Here is a 21,807-nt window from a genome sequence, read left to right on the forward strand (position 1 = left end):
CACAAATAAATCACCTGTCTCAGACTTCAGGTAGAAATCCAAATCTGTCTTGATTTAGCGGCAGTCAAAAACAAACCTCTCCCTGAAAATGATTTCACAAAAACACAATCAAAACTGCACAGCCTGTGACCCGCAAATCCATATTTCACGTATTCATTATATAGAGTCAGTTCACAGCTACCAGCATACACAAACACAACAGTTCTATGAGACATTGTTCCCAAGTTATAGCCATTACAGTTTTCTCAGCCCGAGACCCCCAAAATCCATAAGTTTGATTGGTAATAAAAACAATAGCATAAATATACAGATATAGTGCAATAGCTGTGCTGAATATCAAGTTGATCAGTTGAAAGCTGTAGGAGGAGATGTGCTGAGAAAAACGTGTCAGAAACGAGAATAAAAATAATAATAACTAGAATGGCAGTTTCTGGAGGAACTTTGTCTGCGTTGTATGGTTGTTTTGTATGTGTGTAATTTTAAAAGTGTGGTAGAAGTGAATTCAATAGCCAACATTGTTCTATAAGCATTCATGTCCTGTAATTTAGCATTTGACCTTAAAAGAGAGAAGTGAATTCAATAGTATAAATTGTTATATATGGACCTTTTACAACATTTCTATACTGATATTATATAGCCAAAATCATTGTGTAAGCTTTCACAACCCGGAATTTAGCATTTGACCTTGAAAGAGGTGAAAGGTAAAGGTCAAGAACATTTTTGGACAGACCATACATGGTTAGCTATACGTGTTCTATTTTTGATATTATACTTACAGTCAGTGGTTTATATTGCATAATCTGTTCACTTATTGATGTGTGTATTTGTAAGAATCTTGTTTTTTTAATGCAATGATAAACTATTACAAAAATTCGGCATTACAAATTATGCTGCAAGAATATTATGTAGTATAATTCATAATGTTAATTACTACTATTCAGTAACTTAACAGAATACTAACTTTTTTAGTTTTACTGGCACTGAACAAATTCATATAACATTTTCATATTATATTTAAGTCTAATGCTGTTATGTATCTGAATTAGTTATGCACTTCATACTTACTGGCGACAATGTTAATGTTATGCACATAAGTGTTTTATATTATGATAACAATAGCACTTAAAGTTTAATACACAATAAATACTAGTTATTAATCTTGTCTGTGATGTAAGTAATATAATTTATCACAACTTCTACAGAACAGTTCTACGTGACATGGTTCCCGAGTTATAGCCATTACAGTTTTGGGGGGTCACAGTCAGAGGTCAAAGTTAAAAATAAAGGTTTTACCTAAGTATACACAATATTTCACTTATTCATTACACTGTAAAACCACATGCATCTGCAAATAGTCACTGTAAAACCATGTGCAGCTGCAAACAGTCACTGTAAAACCACATGCAGCTGCAAAGTCACTGTAAAACCATGTGCAGCTGCAAACAGTCACTGTAAAACCATGTGCAGCTGCAAACAGTCACTGTAAAACTATGTGCAGCTGCAAAGTCACTGTAAAACCACATGCAGCTGCAAACAGTCACTGTAAAACCATGTGCAGCTGCAAACAGTCACTGTAAAACCATGTGCAGCTGTACAGTCACTGTAAAACCATGTGCAGCTGCAAAGACACTGTAAAACCACATGCAGCTGCAAACAGTCACTGTAAAACTATGTGCAGCTGCAAAGTCACTGTAAAACCACATGCAGCTGCAAACAGTCACTGTAAAACTATGTGCAGCTGCAAAGTCACTGTAAAACCACATGCAGCTGCAAACAGTCACTGTAAAACTATGTGCAGCTGCAAAGTCAGTGTAAAACCATGTGCAGCTGCAAAGTCACTGTAAAACCACATGCAGCTGCAAACAGTCACTGTAAAACTATGTGCAGCTGCAAAGTCACTGTAAAACCACATGCAGCTGCAAACAGTCACTGTAAAACTATGTGCAGCTGCAAAGTCACTGTAAAACCACATGCAGCTGCAAACAGTCACTGTAAAACTATGTGCAGCTGCAAAGTCACTGTAAAACCATGTGCAGCTGCAAAGTCACTGTAAAACCACATGCAGCTGCAAACAGTCACTGTAAAACCATGTGCAGCTGCAAACAGTGTTTTATGTTATTAGGCCCCACATTCCACCACTAGAGCTGATATCTTCTTTCTAAAACTCATTGGAGGGGGGTGGGGGTGCAACACCACAAACACAGCCCCAGTACAGCTCAGACAGGCTTGTGCATATTTATTGGATCTGTCTCTGCTACTTTTGTTGTGAGGGGCAATGGATTACCCCTGTCCTGTGCTTTAAATGCTTTGTAGTTCCCATGGCACACAGTCTCATATTTCATCACAGTCGTCTCTCTTTACTTGAGCAGAAGGGTCATTAGTGAACGCCCTGGCTGGTAAACCTTCGACCTCTTTGTCAAAATCATTTGCACTGGAATGTGGGTTGGGCATTTTTAGTTAACTTTTAGCTCATCAATCAAAGTTTTTAGTTTTACTGTGTACTATTCAGTCTAGTCCCGGTTGTATTGAACAGGATATTCCTACAACATCCGTCAAATTGCCAGTTCTCTCTGCCTGTTTAAAATTCACATCAGTTACAAAACAACTCAGCTTTTTACATACATTATTATTATTTAGTCATTTAGCAGACACTTTTACGCTTACAGAGACTAGTGGTGAACTATGCATCAACAACGGTAGCAGTCACTTACAATGGGACCTCAGTTTTACATCTCATCCAAAGGATGGAGCACAAAGTGATTAAGTGACTTGCTCAGGGTCCCACACAGTGGCCCTGAATATCAAAAGTGCCTTCCGACAGTCCGAAACTCAGTGTCTGCATCTGTTTTACCCCAACTCTTAACCCAAACTTTGTTTCCATCAAAATATGAAACCCTTTTCTGCTGTTTTAATATGTTAATTATGCAGATTACAGTTTTAAGTCATTTCAGGATTTCAATCAATGGACAGGTGGGATTGAAAGCTAGCAAAGGCAGAGAAAAACAAGAGTTGTGTTTCAGGAGATACATTTAATAGAACACAATAATAAAACAAGTACATCAGGACAAATAGGTAAAAGGAAAGTTAGAGAGCTCCTGTTTTAATGTAGCCTAATTTGTTAAATGTATACTGTATTCAATTATAGTTTCAGTTATGGAGGATACTTTATGCCCAAATGAAAAATAAGTTTATGGTAGCCGTCTATGCCACTGAAGGCACTACCTTCAGATTAGGTTAAAAAAAAAAAGGTTTGGGTTCTTTTGTTTGGCACTGGAATGAATTTAGGCAAGAGAAAAACAATGCAAGTTTAAGAATGTATTCTTTTTTCAAGGGGAGACTATAAAAAACTTATTTGCAATAAAAGTTTAAAATGCAGAATAAAATTACAAATCCAATGGGGCCTTTTTCTTTGGTTTCTTTTGTAGACACCCTGAAGCACCCTAGAAATCAAGCTAGCAATTATAAGAGTAAACTAGTCACTGCCCAATCTCACTTACTATTTCAGGTGCCTCAATCGCACTATGCTTTTAGCCTACAAGAGATTGTCCAAATGTACAGCCAATTCTGAATACAGATTTTGACTTACAGTACCTTAACCACCCACTACAGGCAGGGGTGCTAGCTGGCCAGTGATATTCCGATACTCTAATCAGTACAGAAAGTACTGATTAGAGGAGAAGCCTCAAAATGGAGCGAGGTAACCAGTGGTGTACGACAGGGATCAGTATTAGGTCCTCTGCTATTCCTAATCTACATTAATGATTTAGATTCTGGTATAGTAAGCAAACCTGTTAAATTTGCTGACGACACAAATATAGGAGGAGTGCCAAACACTGTTGCAGCAGCAAAGGTCATTTAAAATGATCTAGACAGCATTCAGAACTGGGCAGACACATGGCAAATGACATTTAATAGAGAAAAGTGTAATGTACTGCACGCAGGCAATAAAAATGTGCATTATAAATATCATATGGAAAATATTGAAATTGAAGAAGGAATCTATGAAAAAGAACATAAGAAAGTTTAAAATAGGAGGTACTTTTTTACACAGAGAATTGTGAGGGTCTGGAACCAACTCCCCAGTAATGTTGTTGAAGCTGACACCCTGGGATCCTTCAAGAAGCTGCTTGATGAGATTCTGGGATCAATAAGCTACTAACAACCAAACGAGCAAGATGGGCTGAATGGCCTTCTCTCATTTGTAAACTTTCTTATGTTCTAAACTGGATAGCCCTCAGTCCCCCACTAAAACACAATTAAGATTACAATACAGAAATTAAAAAAAAAAAAAAAAAATGCAATAGTTAAAACAAAAGTTGGCCAAGTAGGAGAATTAAAACAACAATCACTCGACAAATTAAAAATGTGCGCAAAAAGTAAATAGTTATAATAATCAGTGATAATAAATAAGTGCAAAAACAATGTGATAAATCAAAAACACACAATGAATATAAATACCGTGTTACAGAATCGCAGCACATTGGGTTCCCTCGCCAAAGTATGAGTCACTGCACTCACATCAGAGCGTGTTTGAAATAGATTTCTATCTCCATTCGGCCTTTTTGAAACAGGCAGAACCACTTTAGACGGAATATACTCAATCCGACCACATCACCCCTTTTGATTTTTGCACGGGGGTATGTTAATTAGATACCCACTTCTTTGCATAAATCATCATACTGTTGGAATTGGGGTTTTGCGACTGTTCCTGGTCATTTTTTTATTTTTGCGCCGAACACGAAAAACAGTCGGAAACTTAAAATCCCGCCACAAAAGGTATTCAGGGCCAGTGAATATGTTCGTAATGTTTATAAATGCTGTATTTGTATTATTAGTATAATTATTATTGTTATCATTAACTGTTATTGTACTTTGTAAATGCTTTGGCTATACTGCCGATGTTAGTCAAGCCAACAAAACACTTTAATTGAATTTTATTGAGTCAGTAGCTGAGCCGTAAACCTCCTGCTATCAAACCCTGTTCTTTAGCCAAGCCTCCATTAATCCATCGAGTCTTTTAGGTCCAAGTTTTCTAAAATAAATGTGTTTTTGTCTTTAAAAAATGATAATATACTGACTAAGTGCTTTGTAAGGGTAGCCTTATTATAGCCAGGATGTATGTGTATTTGTACCTACATAATGTATCTCAACTACAAATCAAGAGGCTAAGAATTAAACATAACTCTTATGTAACACATGTTAGTATTTAGATACTTCACTCTGTAATTTTTTGGTAACACGTGTTTTTTTTGGGGGGGGCGGGGGGGGGGGGGGGGGGTTATGCGTATAAGAGTATATTGTCACGTGTTTACAATCTGTCGCTTAACATTTGTATTCATTATGGTGTGATTAAAACCCATCCGATACACCTATAGTCCTGCCCGGTACCGTACACGTTAAATCCAGTCTGATCAATTTGACTGTGTTCGCAATCACCTGCTGTTTGTATTTTCTGTTGGTATGAGTAAGAGGTAGCAGTGTGGAGTAGTGGTTAGGGCTCTGGACTCTTGACCGGAGGGTCGTGGGTTCAATCCCTGGTGGAGGACACTGCTGCTGTACCCTTGAGCAAGGTACTTTACCCACATTGCTCCAGTAAAAACCCAGCTGTATAAATGGATAATTATGTGTAAAAAATAATGTAATTGAATGTACAAAATAATGTGATGTCTTGTAACAATCGTAAGTCGCCCTGGATAAGGGCGTCTGCTAAGAAATAAATAATAAAGGTAGGAGTAAGACTTTCTTTGCAAATGCAATTAAAGACTTCAGATTCAGGATTATAAATCCGCATCTTGCGTTTCGACCCACTGGAGTCCATCAATATTTCTGAAAGCTTCTAATTCCTTTCCAAGTGATCGATCTAGTTTAAACTCTGTGTAGAGGCTACAGTATAAGTTTATATGCCCTCTTGTATCACATTTCATTTTTGCGATTTAGTAGGCAGCTTGTATCTGTTCTTCCGTTTATTCTATTCCTGTCTTTGCTGTCACTATGTGTGTGTGTCTCTTTTGACCGAGCGTCACACTTAATCGGAGGTTATTGGGGACATTGTGAAAGCGGCATAACTGTGTCTGTAGAGAGAGACTACTGACTGTATTACTATTTAGCCTAGGTCACAGCCAGATAATGCTTCAACTTGCAAGCGGGAGCACCGTCGCTACCTTTGTAAAAAAGGCTTTCATGTTAAAAATGTCCTGACGGGTTTGCCTTTGCGTCTTCAAAATAATCTTGAAGTCCGCCTTTTTTTTTATTGGTGCGCGTACGTACCCCCGTACCAGTTGTGTGAAACCCCTCATTATAATAAATAAATAAATAAAATTAATGAATCTGTAAATATAGGCCTACATCTCTGCTGTTATTATTATTCATATTTATGCAGCTTAGTTTGGATGAGAAGAAACCAAGATTGTCATTTAGCAATCTTTAATTAACATTGATCAGAATTTTCAAAAACTTGTGATCACAACAACTCAAGGTAAACTATACGTGAGCAGCTGATATGAAGTGTTGAAGTAGCTAAGCTAACCCAATAATAGTAACAAAAATAATGTGCAGAAGTAAGCGTGATTTATACATAGTGTAAAATCAAAAAGACAAACGTTAAATTAAAAGTGACAAACAGTGAATCAACTACAAACCGTCGTTAATAAAACGATGTAATTGACTTGAGCAACCCTGTTACATATATAAAGATTATTTTTGATAAAATTGTGTGCATGTTATATATAAAATAATAAATATGTAATAACTAACACAGATGTATATGTACAGATTAATTCATTAATTACTATGTAAACAGATAAGCAGGTTCATCTACCTTTCTTTCAAAACCATGAACAGCTGGTGTTCACAACGTTCCTACTTCGAGTTGTGCCACTGCAAAAACTAGGCTATGTAAAATATATCAAATAGTCTTTCAATATACATCTGTATATGTAAGAAGCTATTTATTATTAATATGTATTCGTATGTGTATCATACAGTACCGGGCGGAACTAAAGTGTATCGGAAGGTATACTGGGCGGTACCCGACCGGTTTTAGTCACACCCAATTAATAACACTATGTAACACAATTTTGTTCCTGGGTAGTAAGTGTTATTTCCTAATTGCTTATGCCTCAAAAGTATAGAAAATGGCTATTATTCCCCACAAACTTTGTTTTTGTGACCAGGACAGTGATATTTCGAAATTTACCTATTTCCAATGAGAAAACGGGCGAATTTGTGTCTTTTCGTTCACATAAAGTCAGAAAAAAACAACATATGAATCCAAATTAACATGTATTTATACTAAAGTAATACAAAAATGACTACAAAAGATTTAGAAGTGAGTAGTTCTTCGAGATTTACGATTATACTGTAAATCACTTTCACGAATCAGCCCCCAAATGTAGTCTCCCATCATGTTCTCGTTATACTGTCCTTGGTAACGGCGTTCAAAGTCCAGTATATCCAGGTGGAAGCGCTCGCCTTGCTCCTCCGAGTACACTCCCATGTTCTCCTTGAATTTATCAAGATGAGCATCAAGGATATGGACTTTGAGGGACATCCTACAGCCCATTGTGCCGTAGTTCTTCACCAGAGTCTCAACTAGCTCCACATAGTTTTCGGCCTTGTGATTGCCCAGGAAGCCCCGAACCACTGCGACAAAGCTGTTCCAAGCCGCTTTCTCCTTACTAGTGAGCTTCTTGGGGAATTCATTGCGCTCCAGGATCTTCTTTATCTGTGGTCCGACGAAGACACCGGCTTTGACCTTTGCCTCAGACAGCTTAGGGAAGAAGTCTTGAAGGTACTTGAAGGCTGCCGACTCCTTATCTAGAGCTCTGACAAATTGTTTCATAAGGCCCAAATTGATGTGCAGTGGTGGCATCAGCACCTTCCGGGGGTCCACCAGTGGCTCCCACTGGACGTTGTTCCTCCCCACAGAGAACTCAGTCCGCTGTGGCCAGTCCCGCCTGTGGTAGTGCGCCTTGGTGTCCCTGCTGTCCCAAAGGCAAAGATAGCAGGGAAACTTGGTAAAACCGCCTTGGAGACCCATCAGGAATGCCACCATTTTGAAGTCTCCTATGACCTTGATGCCATCTCAGAAAAATGCAGATATGTATCCACTTAGGCAGCTGGAACTAAACTGAACTGGTGGGCTTAAGGCCCCTGTATTTATACTACTATTTATATTACTGGAAAGTTCTAGAAGTTACTCCAAGTTTACTCAGCACTGAATCTATCTGGAATGTTCTGGAAAATAGGTACATTTCAAAATATCACTGTCCTGGTCACAAAAGCAAAGTTTGTGGGGAATAATAGCCATTTTCTATACTTTTGAGGCATAAGCAATTAGGAAATAACACTTGCTACCCAGGAACAAAAAAATAAAAAAATAAAAAAAAATTGTTACACGGTGTAATATAACATCGGGTTTCACAGTGTATTGTTAAGTAGTCATTGGTCGGAGGCATGTTACCCTCATACACCATTTACTCAAATAAGAGGCGTTTACTTCTAAAATCAAGCTAACACATAAGTGATCAAACGGTGTTTCTATATACAAGTATAACATTTTGATCCAATTGCCGTGTGGGCGTATAAATTATTTATTGCAAATGTATGAAATCATGCTCTTCCTTTTTCTTCAGCTACCGTTTTTAAAGTAAAGAAAGCAGGCGAAGGATTAAGTGGTGATTGACTGAGGAGGAGATGTACACCTTTTTAATGCAGAATGTGGGGGTGGGGTGGACGAGCATATATGACAGTAAACGTAAGCACCCAGGATTTAGTACTGAGCTGAGTGAATTTTAGGTAACCTATTTGTAGATTTGTCTTCGGAGCATCAGGGATAAGAAATGCTAACCGCAGCAAACAAGACATGACGTGTGACAGACACGCCGAGAGGGCACCGACTGAAATCGAAGGCAAGGAGAGGACGGCCGGCAGTTTGAGAAAGGGATTCCCCAAATCTGGGAGGTGAGCGATGAAAAGGTGCAGAAATACCCAGAGCCAATGATTGAAGGAAATAACCTCCTTGGGGATTTTAGATGCCATTAACGGGGATTACGCGGGCCCCAAATAGAAGAGAAATAGGGGGAGAAAAGGAATTAGATAAACAAGCCCTCTTCCCAATGGTCTGTTGAGCAGTGTCTTATACTAGTGCGGAATTGCAGTGTCACTCAAAGAGCGCTTTTCTTCTGCCGAGTTTCACACATTACTCGGGGCTTGTCTGAGGATGGGTTAAAGATGGAATGTTCCCTGGGCGTTTTTTTAAACAATTGAGCTTTATATGTGGTTTTGTTAGCCTTGCAGGAGGTAACGGTTGCTCTTTCAACCCGTTCGTTGTATTTATTTTCTTTTATTTGTAAAAAAAAAGGAGCTGTGAGAATTTGCGGCGCAATTTTTTTTACACTTTTAAGTAGATTTGCTTTATTACCCAAGTATCGCGTTTGTATAACATTGGTTTAATCACAATCGTGTTAAATCGATACTATATATATTATTAAACATGAAAACTACACTTGCTTTCAGCAAAGTTACTGGCGCTTTTCACAATATAAGGTGTCTGTGACTATCATTAGTTAGTATCCCTTTCATCGATATATCTGCAGTAAAAACATAACTCAGAGAGTGCTGAAAAACCAAGTACTCATAAATCTTGTGGAGCTGATTACAATTACATTTTGCTTTAAATGTATGGGTGTGGTATGCATTTAGTAATTGGCACTGAAAAAGAAACTAGAACAGAACGGGTGTGCTGTCTCTCAGTGTGCTGCATCATACAGAACGGGTGTGCTGTCTCTCAGTGTGCTGCATCATACAGAACGGGTGTGCTGTCTCTCAGTGTGCTGCATCATACAGAACGGGTGTGCTGTCTCTCAGTGTGCTGCATCATACAGAACGGGTGTGCTGTCTCTCAGTGTGCTGCATCATACAGAACGGGTGTGCTGCATCATACAGAACGGGTGTGCTGTCTCTCAGTGTGCTGCATCATACAGAACGGGTGTGCTGTCTCAGTGTGCTGCATCATACAGAACGGGTGTGCTGTCTCTCAGTGTGCTGCATCATACAGAACGGGTGTGCTGTCTCTCAGTGTGCTGCATCATTCAGAACGGGTGTGCTGTCTCAGTCTGCTGCATCATACAGAACAGGTGTGCTGTCTCTCAGTGTGCTGCATCATACAGAACGGGTGTGCTGTCTCTCAGTGTGCTGCATCATACAGAACGGGTGTGCTGGGTGTGCTGTCTCAGTGTGCTGCATCATACAGAACGGGTGTGCTGTCTCAGTGTGCTGCATCATACAGAACAGGTGTGCTGTCTCATCAACCCAGGGCATAGGTCGGGCTGACTTTTTTTTGTAACTAACATATTATAGACTAATAAACTGCTAAGAAAGCTCATAGTTTTCATAAAATGGGCATTTTTACAAGGCCGTTATTTGTCCAAATGCATCAGATTATTTGGTTAAGTGTGGGAGCCTGCAGTGTTGTCAATCATTACATAAAGATGAAATGCAAGCCCTTTATTTTGGTAGAATTTTCTGATCCAGTTGTGCATGTTGTAAAATTAGCATTAAGAGATCATCCCATTAGCTAATTGTGTTTGCTAATGCTAATGAAGAAACTCTTCTAGTTTCATGCCATATTCATTATTTTATTCTAAAAACAAATTGCAAAGTTTCACCAACTGACAGAACTATCTCATCAAACGGATAGATCTATCTCATCAAACTAGTCACTGTGCAAGCAGCCCTTTGCTAGGACCAGCTCTGTTTTCAATGAATTTTCATTGAATTCAAGTGTGTACATAGTGTATTACAATGAAGACTGCTCCAGCTTTACTGTATATTTAGTTAAATTAACACCCAGTGCACCTTAGAATTGAGCATGTTAAGATATTAATTATGTCTTAAAAGCTACAGCAAAACTTTTGAACTAACTTTTGAACTAGATAGAACAGGCTAAATATTATGCTCAAATATTTATATTATGCAAAAGTGTCTTTCTGAGGTGGAGTCATGAACACTGACCTTAGCCGAGGTGAGAGAGGCCTGCAGATCCCTGGATGTTGTTCTAGGGTTCTTTGTGACTTCCTGGACGATTTTACGCCTTCCTCTTGGAGAGATTTTGGCAGGACGGCCACTCTTGGGAAGATTCACTATTGTCCCAAACTTTCTCCATTTGGACAATATGGCTTTGACTGTGGTTCGGTGGAGCCCCAGAGCCTTAGAAAAGGCTTTGTAACCCTTTCCAGACTGATAGGCATCAACAAGTTTTTTCCGGAGGAATTTCTTGTTTGTGGCATGATGTGCCTCTAGAACCTGTGTGCTGACAACTTCACTCTTATGGTAAGGGCCAAAGTTAGTCAGATTTATATTGGGCAGGGCTGGCCCAAATCAGGCCTGGTTGTTAACCAAAGTACTCAAACAGCTGACCCTAATTATCCCTTTAACCCGAGTGACAGTGTTCTTGTTCTGTCTATGATTGTGTCTACGTTGGCACGTACGCCAAGAAGCATGATAGCTACAGTCCAGAACAGTTACTTTTTTTTCCAGTGTAACGTCCATCTGGGCAGTATTGGTGGAGCATTTGTTATGTGAACAATTCATGTTAAATTTAAATTACAAAAACAAAAAAAAGTCATATTCCCCTAGACGATTAGATTTGACCTGTGACCTAAGCAAAGACACCTTTATATTGTCTTTAACATATACTAATATCCAGGTATTATAAAAAATAAAAGACGTACTTCATTGAGTTACAGGTTCTGTGACCTAAAGGTCTCCAAGTTTATAATGACATCACAGAAACTCTCCAAAGGTTATTATTTTGGTAATGTCGTTCTGGGCAGTCTTGGTGGAGCATTTGTGATTAGTCATTGCTGATGTCATTACTGAAGTCATGTATGACATCATATCTGTAACCTTAACATCCCATTTCCTGACTTTAGTGATTTTGAACTGCAACCGTAACGTTATTTTAACAAAGTTTTTGTTACTGAATTGCCATAGTTTTTTTAACTTGAATCTACTACAGTATCAATTTCTAAACTCCTACACACGTGGACGGAAATATGTTGTACAGCAACCCATGAAGTGGAGACCACACAAACAAAGGCAACCAGCCTGGTATAATGCAGGTGAAACAGGACTGTTCTAAGAGATCTAAGTAAAACACTGCATCCCAACACATTTTTTTGTTTTTCACCCAGGGTCAGGGACATAAAAATGTGAGATCAGCTACTGAAATGTGTCAACTGGCTTATTACAGTCTTTATGAAAAAATCTGTCCCTATGCACATGACTTTTTCATACACCACAGCAATCCAGTAATGAGACCAGCGTAGTTTTTGTATGCAACACATTGTTTTTGTATGCAAAAACATGCTAGTTATCATCTATTACTGAAATATATATAATACTCCATACAGCATACCGCGTATACAGTGAGATGAACATGAGACATAAATGTAGCCTATAGTGCAAATGTTAAACGTATTTAAGCATTTGAACCCGAAGGAGCGCTATTAGAATATGGATCTGTTAAAAAATAAAAAATAAATAGTTTTATTCCAATTTTATGAAGAACTAGTTTGTGTTACTAAGCGTTTACCTCAGTATTCCATGAGTAACGCGGTTTCCTCAGAAAGCATCCGTGGTCTGTTCAGGTTCTTTCAGTTTAATCCAAGTGGACCCTGTAGTCTACTTCCAGTTGTGGTGTAAATAGCAACTTCATACTGCACCAGATTTAATTTAAATATTCTACTGACATGCAGCTGTTCTTACCCTGTTTTGTGAAGGGTTTGTTATCAGTAACTTTTTTTTTAATAGGGTTTGAGTGCATATTTGTGCAGCCAGGTAAGTTTCAGTATGTTACGCTCTTTTTTTTTTTTTTTTTTTAATGTTTTTGGTAATCATGCTGTTTGTTGTGTTCATGAAGTTTATTCAAAATGCTGTCAGGTGATCTGTTGCTGGTGATCTCTTAAATAAAGTCTGCATCCACTTGTTTTATTTTTAACTTGTGAATGAAACCATAGAGTAGCCTAGTTTGCTATATTTATTTACTAAATTTAAGTGTTTCTATAAATCTACTGTTAAACTGCAAGAACAATTTGACTGTGATTCTGCATCTCTGAAAATGTCTAGCCTAAGTCCTAAGACACTTTTTAAATGAGGAAATTGATAATAAGTACAGATAACAATACGTCCTGACTGCAGTATTTGCACTAAACAAGCATGACTGTACAGTACAGTGTTTCAAATGGTGTTGTATATTTGGCATTTCTGTGTTTTTGTTTTATGACGGCTAATTGAGATATTTTTTAATTCTATACATTCCATGTTATTTACACTAGAGCATCAAAGTGCATAGCTATTTATTTTTTTACGTTAGAAATAAACAAAAATGATCTCTTTGGAAGTTCTTCTGGCTTTTGTGGTTATATGGGTGAGTGTTTGATTTTTGTAAGCCTAATGTAATGTAAATAATCGTTTTAGGCATAGTATTTGAAATGTTTCACCATTATTTATAGCTGCTCAGCCTAAGTGTACATGTAGGTTTTAAATACTCGTTCACCTTCTATCACTGACTGACATGGTTTTTTATTATTTATTTACTTACTCTGTACAGTACAATATGATGCTTTGTTATGCTTGTGAAAAATGTTGTGTTTTGTGCATTCTGGGAGCTGTAGTTCAAACTGGAGAGCGTTCCCAAGTGATTGTATTGTTACAGGTCCAGTCAGAACTACACAAAAATGGTTACCAAATTGTACAACTGTCCATGCGTAGCATTTGTTTTTAAATTACTTTTTTATATTAAAATACACATTTTTAAAGCTCCCCACCCAAAGAAGGCATTAAAGACTATTTAGATGCGGTAACTTGCCAAATGGGAGTAGTAACTGTCCAGTAGTTTTTAACCTACAGGTGAATAATAAACAACGCTCTCCCGGCACCAAACTTACACGAAAAACCACCCGTTTTTAAAAAGTGCTGTAGCTCAAAAACTACCCGACAGAATAACACAAAATGTGTAGAAAAAATTCAGCCTACCACTCAGACCTGAAATCCAAAACGGCAGGCAGATTGATTGAACTTAACCCCACTTTTGGAGCTGCACAAAATAGGGGCTTATAATGGAAAGAACATACCAACCATAACTACACCAGGACTACCGTCCTGCCATAATAATAATTTCAATGCTGTTTTAACAATCAGCACGTCTGCATCCCAAGGCTGATGTTTATTGACCTTGTTTGCAAGAAATTCAGCTTTCTTTGATGTGATAACCATATCACTTGAAAAGTTCACCACTGGTGCTACATATACGCCTGTTCATCGCAAGTGAGTGACATCCTTTATTGAAGGGCCACCTTGGTAGCCATCAAAAACAATTATTGCCTTCCCATATCTGCGGGTTACATAATCAACATACAGCTTACAGATGCCATTTTAAGTGAGACATTTTGGCCATGGCAGACATGGGAGGAGGGCACCCCCATCAAGGACATACTGGAAATCTCCAGTGAGCCCTGTCTGGTCATTTTGCACAAGTGCCCAAATAGCATCTGCTAACGCTGGTTTATTTGCTTGCTTTGGAAGAGTAAAAAATTGCTAGTGGGAAACTGCACAGCTCATACTTGAATAGTGATGGTCAGTCTTCATAACTTTCTCCTGCAACAACTCTGAAATAGCAGTGAGGGTAAACTTGTACTGTTTCCTCATTGATTCTGGTGGCTGTCCTTGAAGCAAGAGTTACTTCTTTTTTTTTAATGAGTAGTCCTGAACATTTTCTCCATCAAGTGAATCCAGTGTCTTGTCCCCCAGCTGTTTGGCCTTTTCAATGTTTACTGAACTATCTGCTGTGACACCACTCTCAATGCTGTGTAGTGATGGGTTGGGACTGAACAGATTCCTCTTTTTTAGTGTCCTTCACATCTTGTGCTTGTTAATCAGTGAAATTCTGCATGGCACCATTTTCTGCTCATGCTGGCATGGAAAGGAGCCACATCAGACGTGAAGTCTCCGTCATTCCCAGGCCCCTCATTAGCCACCATTTGTCGTCACACTCCTCATGAGAACCTGTTCAATAATAAGATCTGTGGAGAGTTCAGCACAGAAATGATCACGTCTTCTTACAACATGAAATCCATTTTGGAAACTTCTGTACACCTCTGGATGCTGTTCTTGGAGTTCACACATATATTGCAGGTACACATATGCAGACTTGGCATACAGGTTGTGGCCTGAAAATGCAAAGTAGGGCAGCATGTCATGCACTGTCTGCAGGTGTAGTTTCCAGTTTCCTGTGCGCTCAGCTTTGATGAATCTGCAGAGAACATCTACCATGTCCATGTACTGTAACCAGGGACCAGCTGTATGCAGGTTCTTCATAGATTCATTCTCAATCTTTTAGGGCTGTAAATCTATGTTTAATTGACTACACGTTTAAACCCATTGTTAATCCGGTCGTTTAACCGTTTAAACGGCCATAAATTTAATGTTTCATTCATTTCATATTTTTATATTTTACTTCCAATATTTTAAGTCATATTTTAACCTCGGTTTGTTATTCAAAGTGCGTACCATATAAATCCACTTAAATACAAACAATGGTAAACATAAAAGCATAAAGGAGGACTGTAAATTAGCACTAAAATGTAATCTATTTTAATAGCATAAAAAAACATTCATAGTCGATTTTACAACGTACCATTTCGCCAGAAGCTCCATAAAAAGTGTGTGTAATAACATTAAAAAACAACTCTATTTCAATTAAACTTAAAACACAATTGTCAAGACTACATTTTTAGTTTCATTCACTTGTATATTGTTGGCAGGAAACAAAACATGTCCAGAACCAAAAACCTTTATTTTTTTTCATTAAAAATCAAAGCCGTCTGATACAATACTAGTTCCCAGCGTCCCTCCCCTTCACAACGGCATTGCGCATTCACGTGAAAAAATAAAGACTTCATTTCCCAGCGTTCCTGTCTTTCACGGCTTCTCGGTTCAGCTCGCTTGAATAATTAAAAGCTGTTCTGTAATTGCAGATGTCCTGTTGAACACACACAGTAAAATATGGACAAATAAAAAGGTGTAAGCACTTTGTAACAGACATCTTTAAATAAATAGTAGCTACGTGTTTTTCTTTACTAATGTGTTACAGTGTTTTACTGTGGTGTGAATGGAGCCGTGAGGTGCCTTAATCACACAGGCTATTCACTTTACTGAAATAATGTACAATACTAAGACTAGTGCCCTATGGAATTTGTGTTATTTTGTTCTGATTCCCATTTAATTTTTTTTCTGATTTCCATTTTTACCGTTTTTAAAAAAAATGTAATGTAAAAAAATGGAACTTATGCACACCGCAGGCAAGGTGAACAACACAAAACCGTAAACCTACAGGCTTCTACTTTTTCCATTTGGTTTGCGTTCGTCTTCATTGGATTAAGTATTGTTTTATCTAATTGTATTGAAAAATAGTATTGTTAACTTTAAAAACAGGTTGTATTTTTTTTAGTGCAGTGTGGGGAGCTCCAAATCAAACAGATTGGCATGTTTCATAACTTTTAGTTTTGAACTTGATCAATTCTGTATCACTGCTATGCCCATGGTTTCACTGCCATAAATCTTCTGTGTGTGAACATTGGGATCGTATTGTTCAAAGTGACTGCTGTAATAGCAGTCTGTGTGAGGAGTACTTTTTGTGTTGTAATACAGATGTTAAAAATAGTCTGCAACGTTGTCTAATTGTTTAGGTCCTTAAAAAGGTTTCTATTTATTTTTCATGATTGCATGTATTTAACGCACACGAACGCTGAATTGTTTCCTCTGATTCAGCCCTTCTCGTTGTTTATCCCTTACAGAATACCCCGCCTCATTTATAACCCAGCTACAGAAACCATCCCCTCGCCACCCATTCACACACTTTTGAAACCAAAGTTACGCCACTGCATGTACTGACCATTAGTTTCACATTTTCCCTTCAAATATGTAAATCTCAAGCTTGATGCTCTACTGCCAAATGCATTTTTTTCGTACAGCACTTAATTCAGCGTTAATATTCTTTTGATTCCGTCCGTGTTCTCGTGAATAAACAACAACGCACGACGTTGGTCTGTCCTTAATTTATGCAAGATGTATTTAGAGTGGTCACGTGGAAGAACAGTTCAGGTTTCCTTAAAGGGGAAAACCATAGAAAGGGAAACATCTTTGCGGAAAATATGCAAAAATAATTTGATAATATATTTTACTGTTAAATTGCGTTTAAACGTATAATACGATTTTTAAACGAAAATATTTTTAATCCACGTTTACCGTTTAAACATTTAAACCCTTACAGCCCTACACTATTTAATTTCTCCAAGATTCTGTCTAGTGCTTCTGCTGAACACACTTCATCAGCTAAGATTTGATTAGCCATCAACTGATCATATACAGTTCACCTATTTCTGCCAAGTCCTTGTCAACAACACGTGGTTTATCTAGTTCCTCTATTGTCTCTTCTGTCTCCTTAGCAGCTGCTTCTTCGAAAAAACTTTTAGGTGAAATTTAGTATCTGTGTTTTCCATCTGGAGTGGCAGTAGGAGGTTAAAATATTGGCTACCAACATATTGAGAGCTGCATCAACAAGAAAGTGCCCTCGGGTAGCTCTTGCAATTGCCTCCACTAAGCATGTGCCCCACAGCATTGCTGGCATACACGACTTTTAGGAGTTCTTGGAGACCAGATCCTACCATCAGATGCCTAATGCATCCTAAGAAGCTAATTTCAATGTGGAGAGCCCCCAGTCTCAGAACAAAAGATTTCAAATCACTACCTTTGGGCTCAGTTAGAGATATCATCAGAGCTTTCCACCATAATGGTTGGTCAAATATTATGACTAGTGTGACATTGTAACACTTGGATTGCGCACATACAAAGTTCAGTTCTGAATAGATGCATGACATATCACTTGGGTCCTTGTCAATAATTGGCAGTAACATAACTGCTGATTGGACTGGATAGTTCCCCTGACGAACCATTTGCATCATCTCAGACCACGCAGCCTTGGAGAACGAACTTGTAGTGATACTTTCCAGAGTAGATCAAGCTTTGAGGTTGGTTCCTGGACTTTCATGTCCACAAGTTATTTGTAGACAAGTGATGCCATGTCACTGCATTGACTTTTGAAACACTGGATGTTGATATGCCCAACTGCAGCTATGTCCTCTGTTGTTACAGATATTTTTGGCACTGGTTTGCTGCTGTAGATGTGGTTTGTGGCGTGATACACTCAACAAAAGTGTATCACGCTACAATTTAATACACTCAACAAAAGACATTTCCTTACTGGATGGGTATAGGCAAGGATGCAGAAGCAGCTATCTTGTTTGTTTATGTCCGTGTTATCTCTGTGGTGTATTGCTCAGATCCGCCCCTTTTTTTCTCGGCTCCAATCGGTCTCACTCGGCCATTGAATGGTTTTCTCTGCTTTTTCTGGAGAAAAAACGACTAGAGACCTGTTTTTTGCGTCTTTTTGATGATGTGGGACAGGTTCCGACATCAGACCAGAAAGGGAAAATTGTAATGTTGGACCTGGTCCGACATAGGACCGCAAAGGGTTAAACACCAGGCGCACCGGGTGTACCGAGCATCCTTACTTAGTACCACGCTCACCAAGTGCAATAAGCCCTGGGCGCGAAGGGTGCACCGGGCGCTGTTTATACCAAGCACTGGGGCGCTGAGCGCCACGTGTCGTGTGTGTGGAGTGCGCTAAGCACAGAGGACACCAGGTGCACCGAGCACTATACACTCACCACTTGCACCAGTCACTGAGCACCGTGTGCACCAGTTGTACCGAGCACCGTGCATATCAGGCACTGACTGCACCATGTATCGTGTGCACCGTACACTGTATACACCCAGTGCACCAAGCACTGTGTGTACCTGTGAGCCGAGGGCGATATATGCACCGAGGCACTAGCACTGTGTGCGTTGGGCGCCCTGTACACCGGGTGCACCGAGCGCTGTGAGCAACGCGTGACACTGTTAGCAACGGGCACCATGTGCATTGAGCACCGTGCGCACAGAGGTACCGAAGTACCGAGGGCTGAGCGTACAACAAGGTACCGAAGCACCAGGGGGCAGCTATGCAACGGTGCCTACCCAAACTGCATGGTCACACACCTGGTCAGTGCGTAGCATGCACCAGGGAGACACAAGGGCCGAAGCCACGGCGGGCGAGCTGAAAAGCAAATAGCGAGCAGGTTGCTGGAAGTGAGGAAGACAGAAAAATAAACTTCAGTTTGGAGTCACTGATTCCGGGAAAGCGGCAAGCCAGCTTTCAGCACGAATGAGGGGGAAATGCAGTCGACTCAGGAAGCTTTTTTTTTACAATAACGCTCAGTTAAACACAGAGGTTCTTACCTTACCGTCTTGAGAAGGAAAAAGAGAAATGGCTTCCTCAGGATGACAGTTTCAATCCCTCAATGGGCGGGATCGAGTGCGTCATCCCAGGAAGGGGCCTATCGCCCTCAAGGGCTTGAGTGTGCAGGTGGAAAATATTGCCAAATACTGCCAGGTGACACTATTTGGCATTGACCAGTGGTGTAGTGGGATATTTAGAAGTGAGGGGTCGCTATTATCTACCCCCCTATCTCCCTCAACCCTACAACGCCGCCTGCCTTCCCCGTTTCCCCTACCCTCAACAGAACAGCAGTTTATTATTTCAGTAGTTACTGTATTTAACAATTCATTACAACCAGGTATTGAGGTATTATTGTTACGCAATAATGTATGCAAGGCACTAGACTTACAGCTATTTATATTAAAGATAAATAAATACATAAATTATTATTATTATTATTTATTTCTTAGCAGATGCCCTTATCCAGGGCGACTTACAATCGTAAGCAAAAACATTTCAAGCGTTACAATACAAGTAATACAATAAGAGCAAGAAATACAATAACTTTTGTTCAAGTAAAGTACAAGTTTGACAAACCACAATTCAATAATACAGCAGGTAATAGTGATAGTTACATCAGGATATGATTAAATAGTGATAGTTACATCAGGATGTGAGTAAATACAAAGTACTACAGGTTAAAAACTTGGCAGATTACAGTATTCTGAAGTACAGGATTAAATGCAGTAAAATAGGGGCTGATAAGAGCAAAATAAAGCACATTTACATGAAGGGTGATAGTGTCCCAGGATACAAACAGAGGAGTTCTACAGGTGCTCTTTGAAGAGGTGAGTCTTAAGGAGGCGCCGGAATGTGGTCAGGGACTGGGCAGTCCAGGGAAGGTCATTCCACCACTGCGGAGCAAGGGTGGAGAAGGAGCGGGCTTTGGAGGCAGGGGAGCGTAGCGGTGGTAGAGCTAGTCTTCTAGTGCAGGCGGAGCGGAGAGGTCGAGTGGGGGTGTAGGGAGAGATGAGGGTTAAATAACCGGTTTCATACACTTACACACACATGATTAAAACGCCGTCATTATTATTATTATTATTATTATTATTATTATTATTATTATTATTATTATTAATAATAATAATAATAATAATAATAATAATAATAATAATAATAATAATAATAATAATAATCCTATACGTAACGCCCGAGTCCCCCTCTCGTTAATGAATGGTTTGGTCCAGAATCAGCTCGTCTCAATCACTGGGTGGTTTCACGGAGATCATTCTGCGAAGATTCTGTGCGGAATCTGACCAATTTAGCCAATGATCTTCTAAGAATGATCTCTGTGAACGCACCCATTGTCTTATTGCAGCCGCTTAAGAGCGAATGAGTCTGGGGTTTTGAAACATAAGTGCATCCGTTTGCAAAAAAAAAAAAAAAAAAAAAAAAAAAAAAGCACAAGCACCCTTTATTTGTTTGTTGCGATCGAGTTTTATATTTTAAATAAATGTTTAACTTATTTTATTACTTGATTTCTGTTATATGGGTCTAAAAATAAGAACTGTGCCAATTATTACATCTAATTGTAAAACTATGACACCTCAGCACAGCGTTAATACAGGTTCCCTTCACCTCTCTACATTATTTACACCTGTTGTTCCAGACCAGAGGCACGCTATATTCAAACTTTCATTATTTCTCTCCCAAGGGGTTACGGTTATTGTATTATTTGCTTATTAGTATCAGTTATACACATGTATATATCGATATATTACTACAGTTAATATTCTACACGTGAAGTATAGAAATAGTACTCTTGCCCAGAAGTGAGGTGTCGGGGCTCCGGCCAGACTCAGCACTACACCCCTGGCAGCGACACTGTTTGTCATAACACCGGAAGGCATTACGTACTTTGAAAAGGGGGGTTATTGGCAAATTTGGAACACTATAATCTAATTTTGATTACGAACATTTCTTCCATTTACTACAACATGTTTTCAAATGAATTTCAAACTTTTCTTTTAACTGCAACACACAATGGGTTAAGTTTACGAGACGAGACGGGGTTGGTGGAGTCTATAAGAACCTGTCAGACTGGTTTACGTGCCAAAGAGGAAAGGGGCTGGCAGTGTGGTTGAACTCGCTGGGAAATGTAACCCAAGCTGAAATTCAACACGGTGGGGGGTGTGTTAGTCGTAGTTTGAAATTTCCTTCCAGTCGTTCAGTCGGGTTAATGGTTTGGCCCGAAGGAGTCTGAACGTGAAAGAAAAACTAGACATCGTGTTTGGATTACAATTGAGAGCAAAAGCACGAATTATTAATTGGTTTCTTCATTCATTTTGGAAGAAAATGAGGGTAAGACTGTGATCATTGTGTGTTTAGTAATCGTGTTGCTTAATCTAAAGTAAATAAAGTAATTATTG

The 21,807-nt window shown here is 39.0% G+C and overlaps 1 protein-coding gene across 2 annotated transcripts in view; it reads left to right on the forward strand.

The window, feature by feature from the left end:
* The window catches only part of LOC117418613 (ras-GEF domain-containing family member 1A-like), a 78,378-nt gene that overhangs the window by 10,675 nt on the left and 45,896 nt on the right, over window positions 1-21,807 (forward strand). The window contains exon 1 of one of the 2 annotated variants that reach the window (XM_034031803.3): window positions 21,498-21,739. The exons of the other annotated variant lie outside the window; for it this stretch is intronic. Within the exon in view, the coding sequence (XP_033887694.1) occupies window positions 21,734-21,739 (6 nt within the window). The 5' untranslated portion in view covers window positions 21,498-21,733. Of the gene's footprint in view, window positions 1-21,497; window positions 21,740-21,807 lie in introns of those variants that run through there. 2 annotated transcript variants of the gene reach the window in all.

The sequence above is a fragment of the Acipenser ruthenus genome, chromosome 13 (assembly GCF_902713425.1).
Source record: "Acipenser ruthenus chromosome 13, fAciRut3.2 maternal haplotype, whole genome shotgun sequence".
Lineage (NCBI taxonomy): Eukaryota > Metazoa > Chordata > Actinopteri > Acipenseriformes > Acipenseridae > Acipenser > Acipenser ruthenus.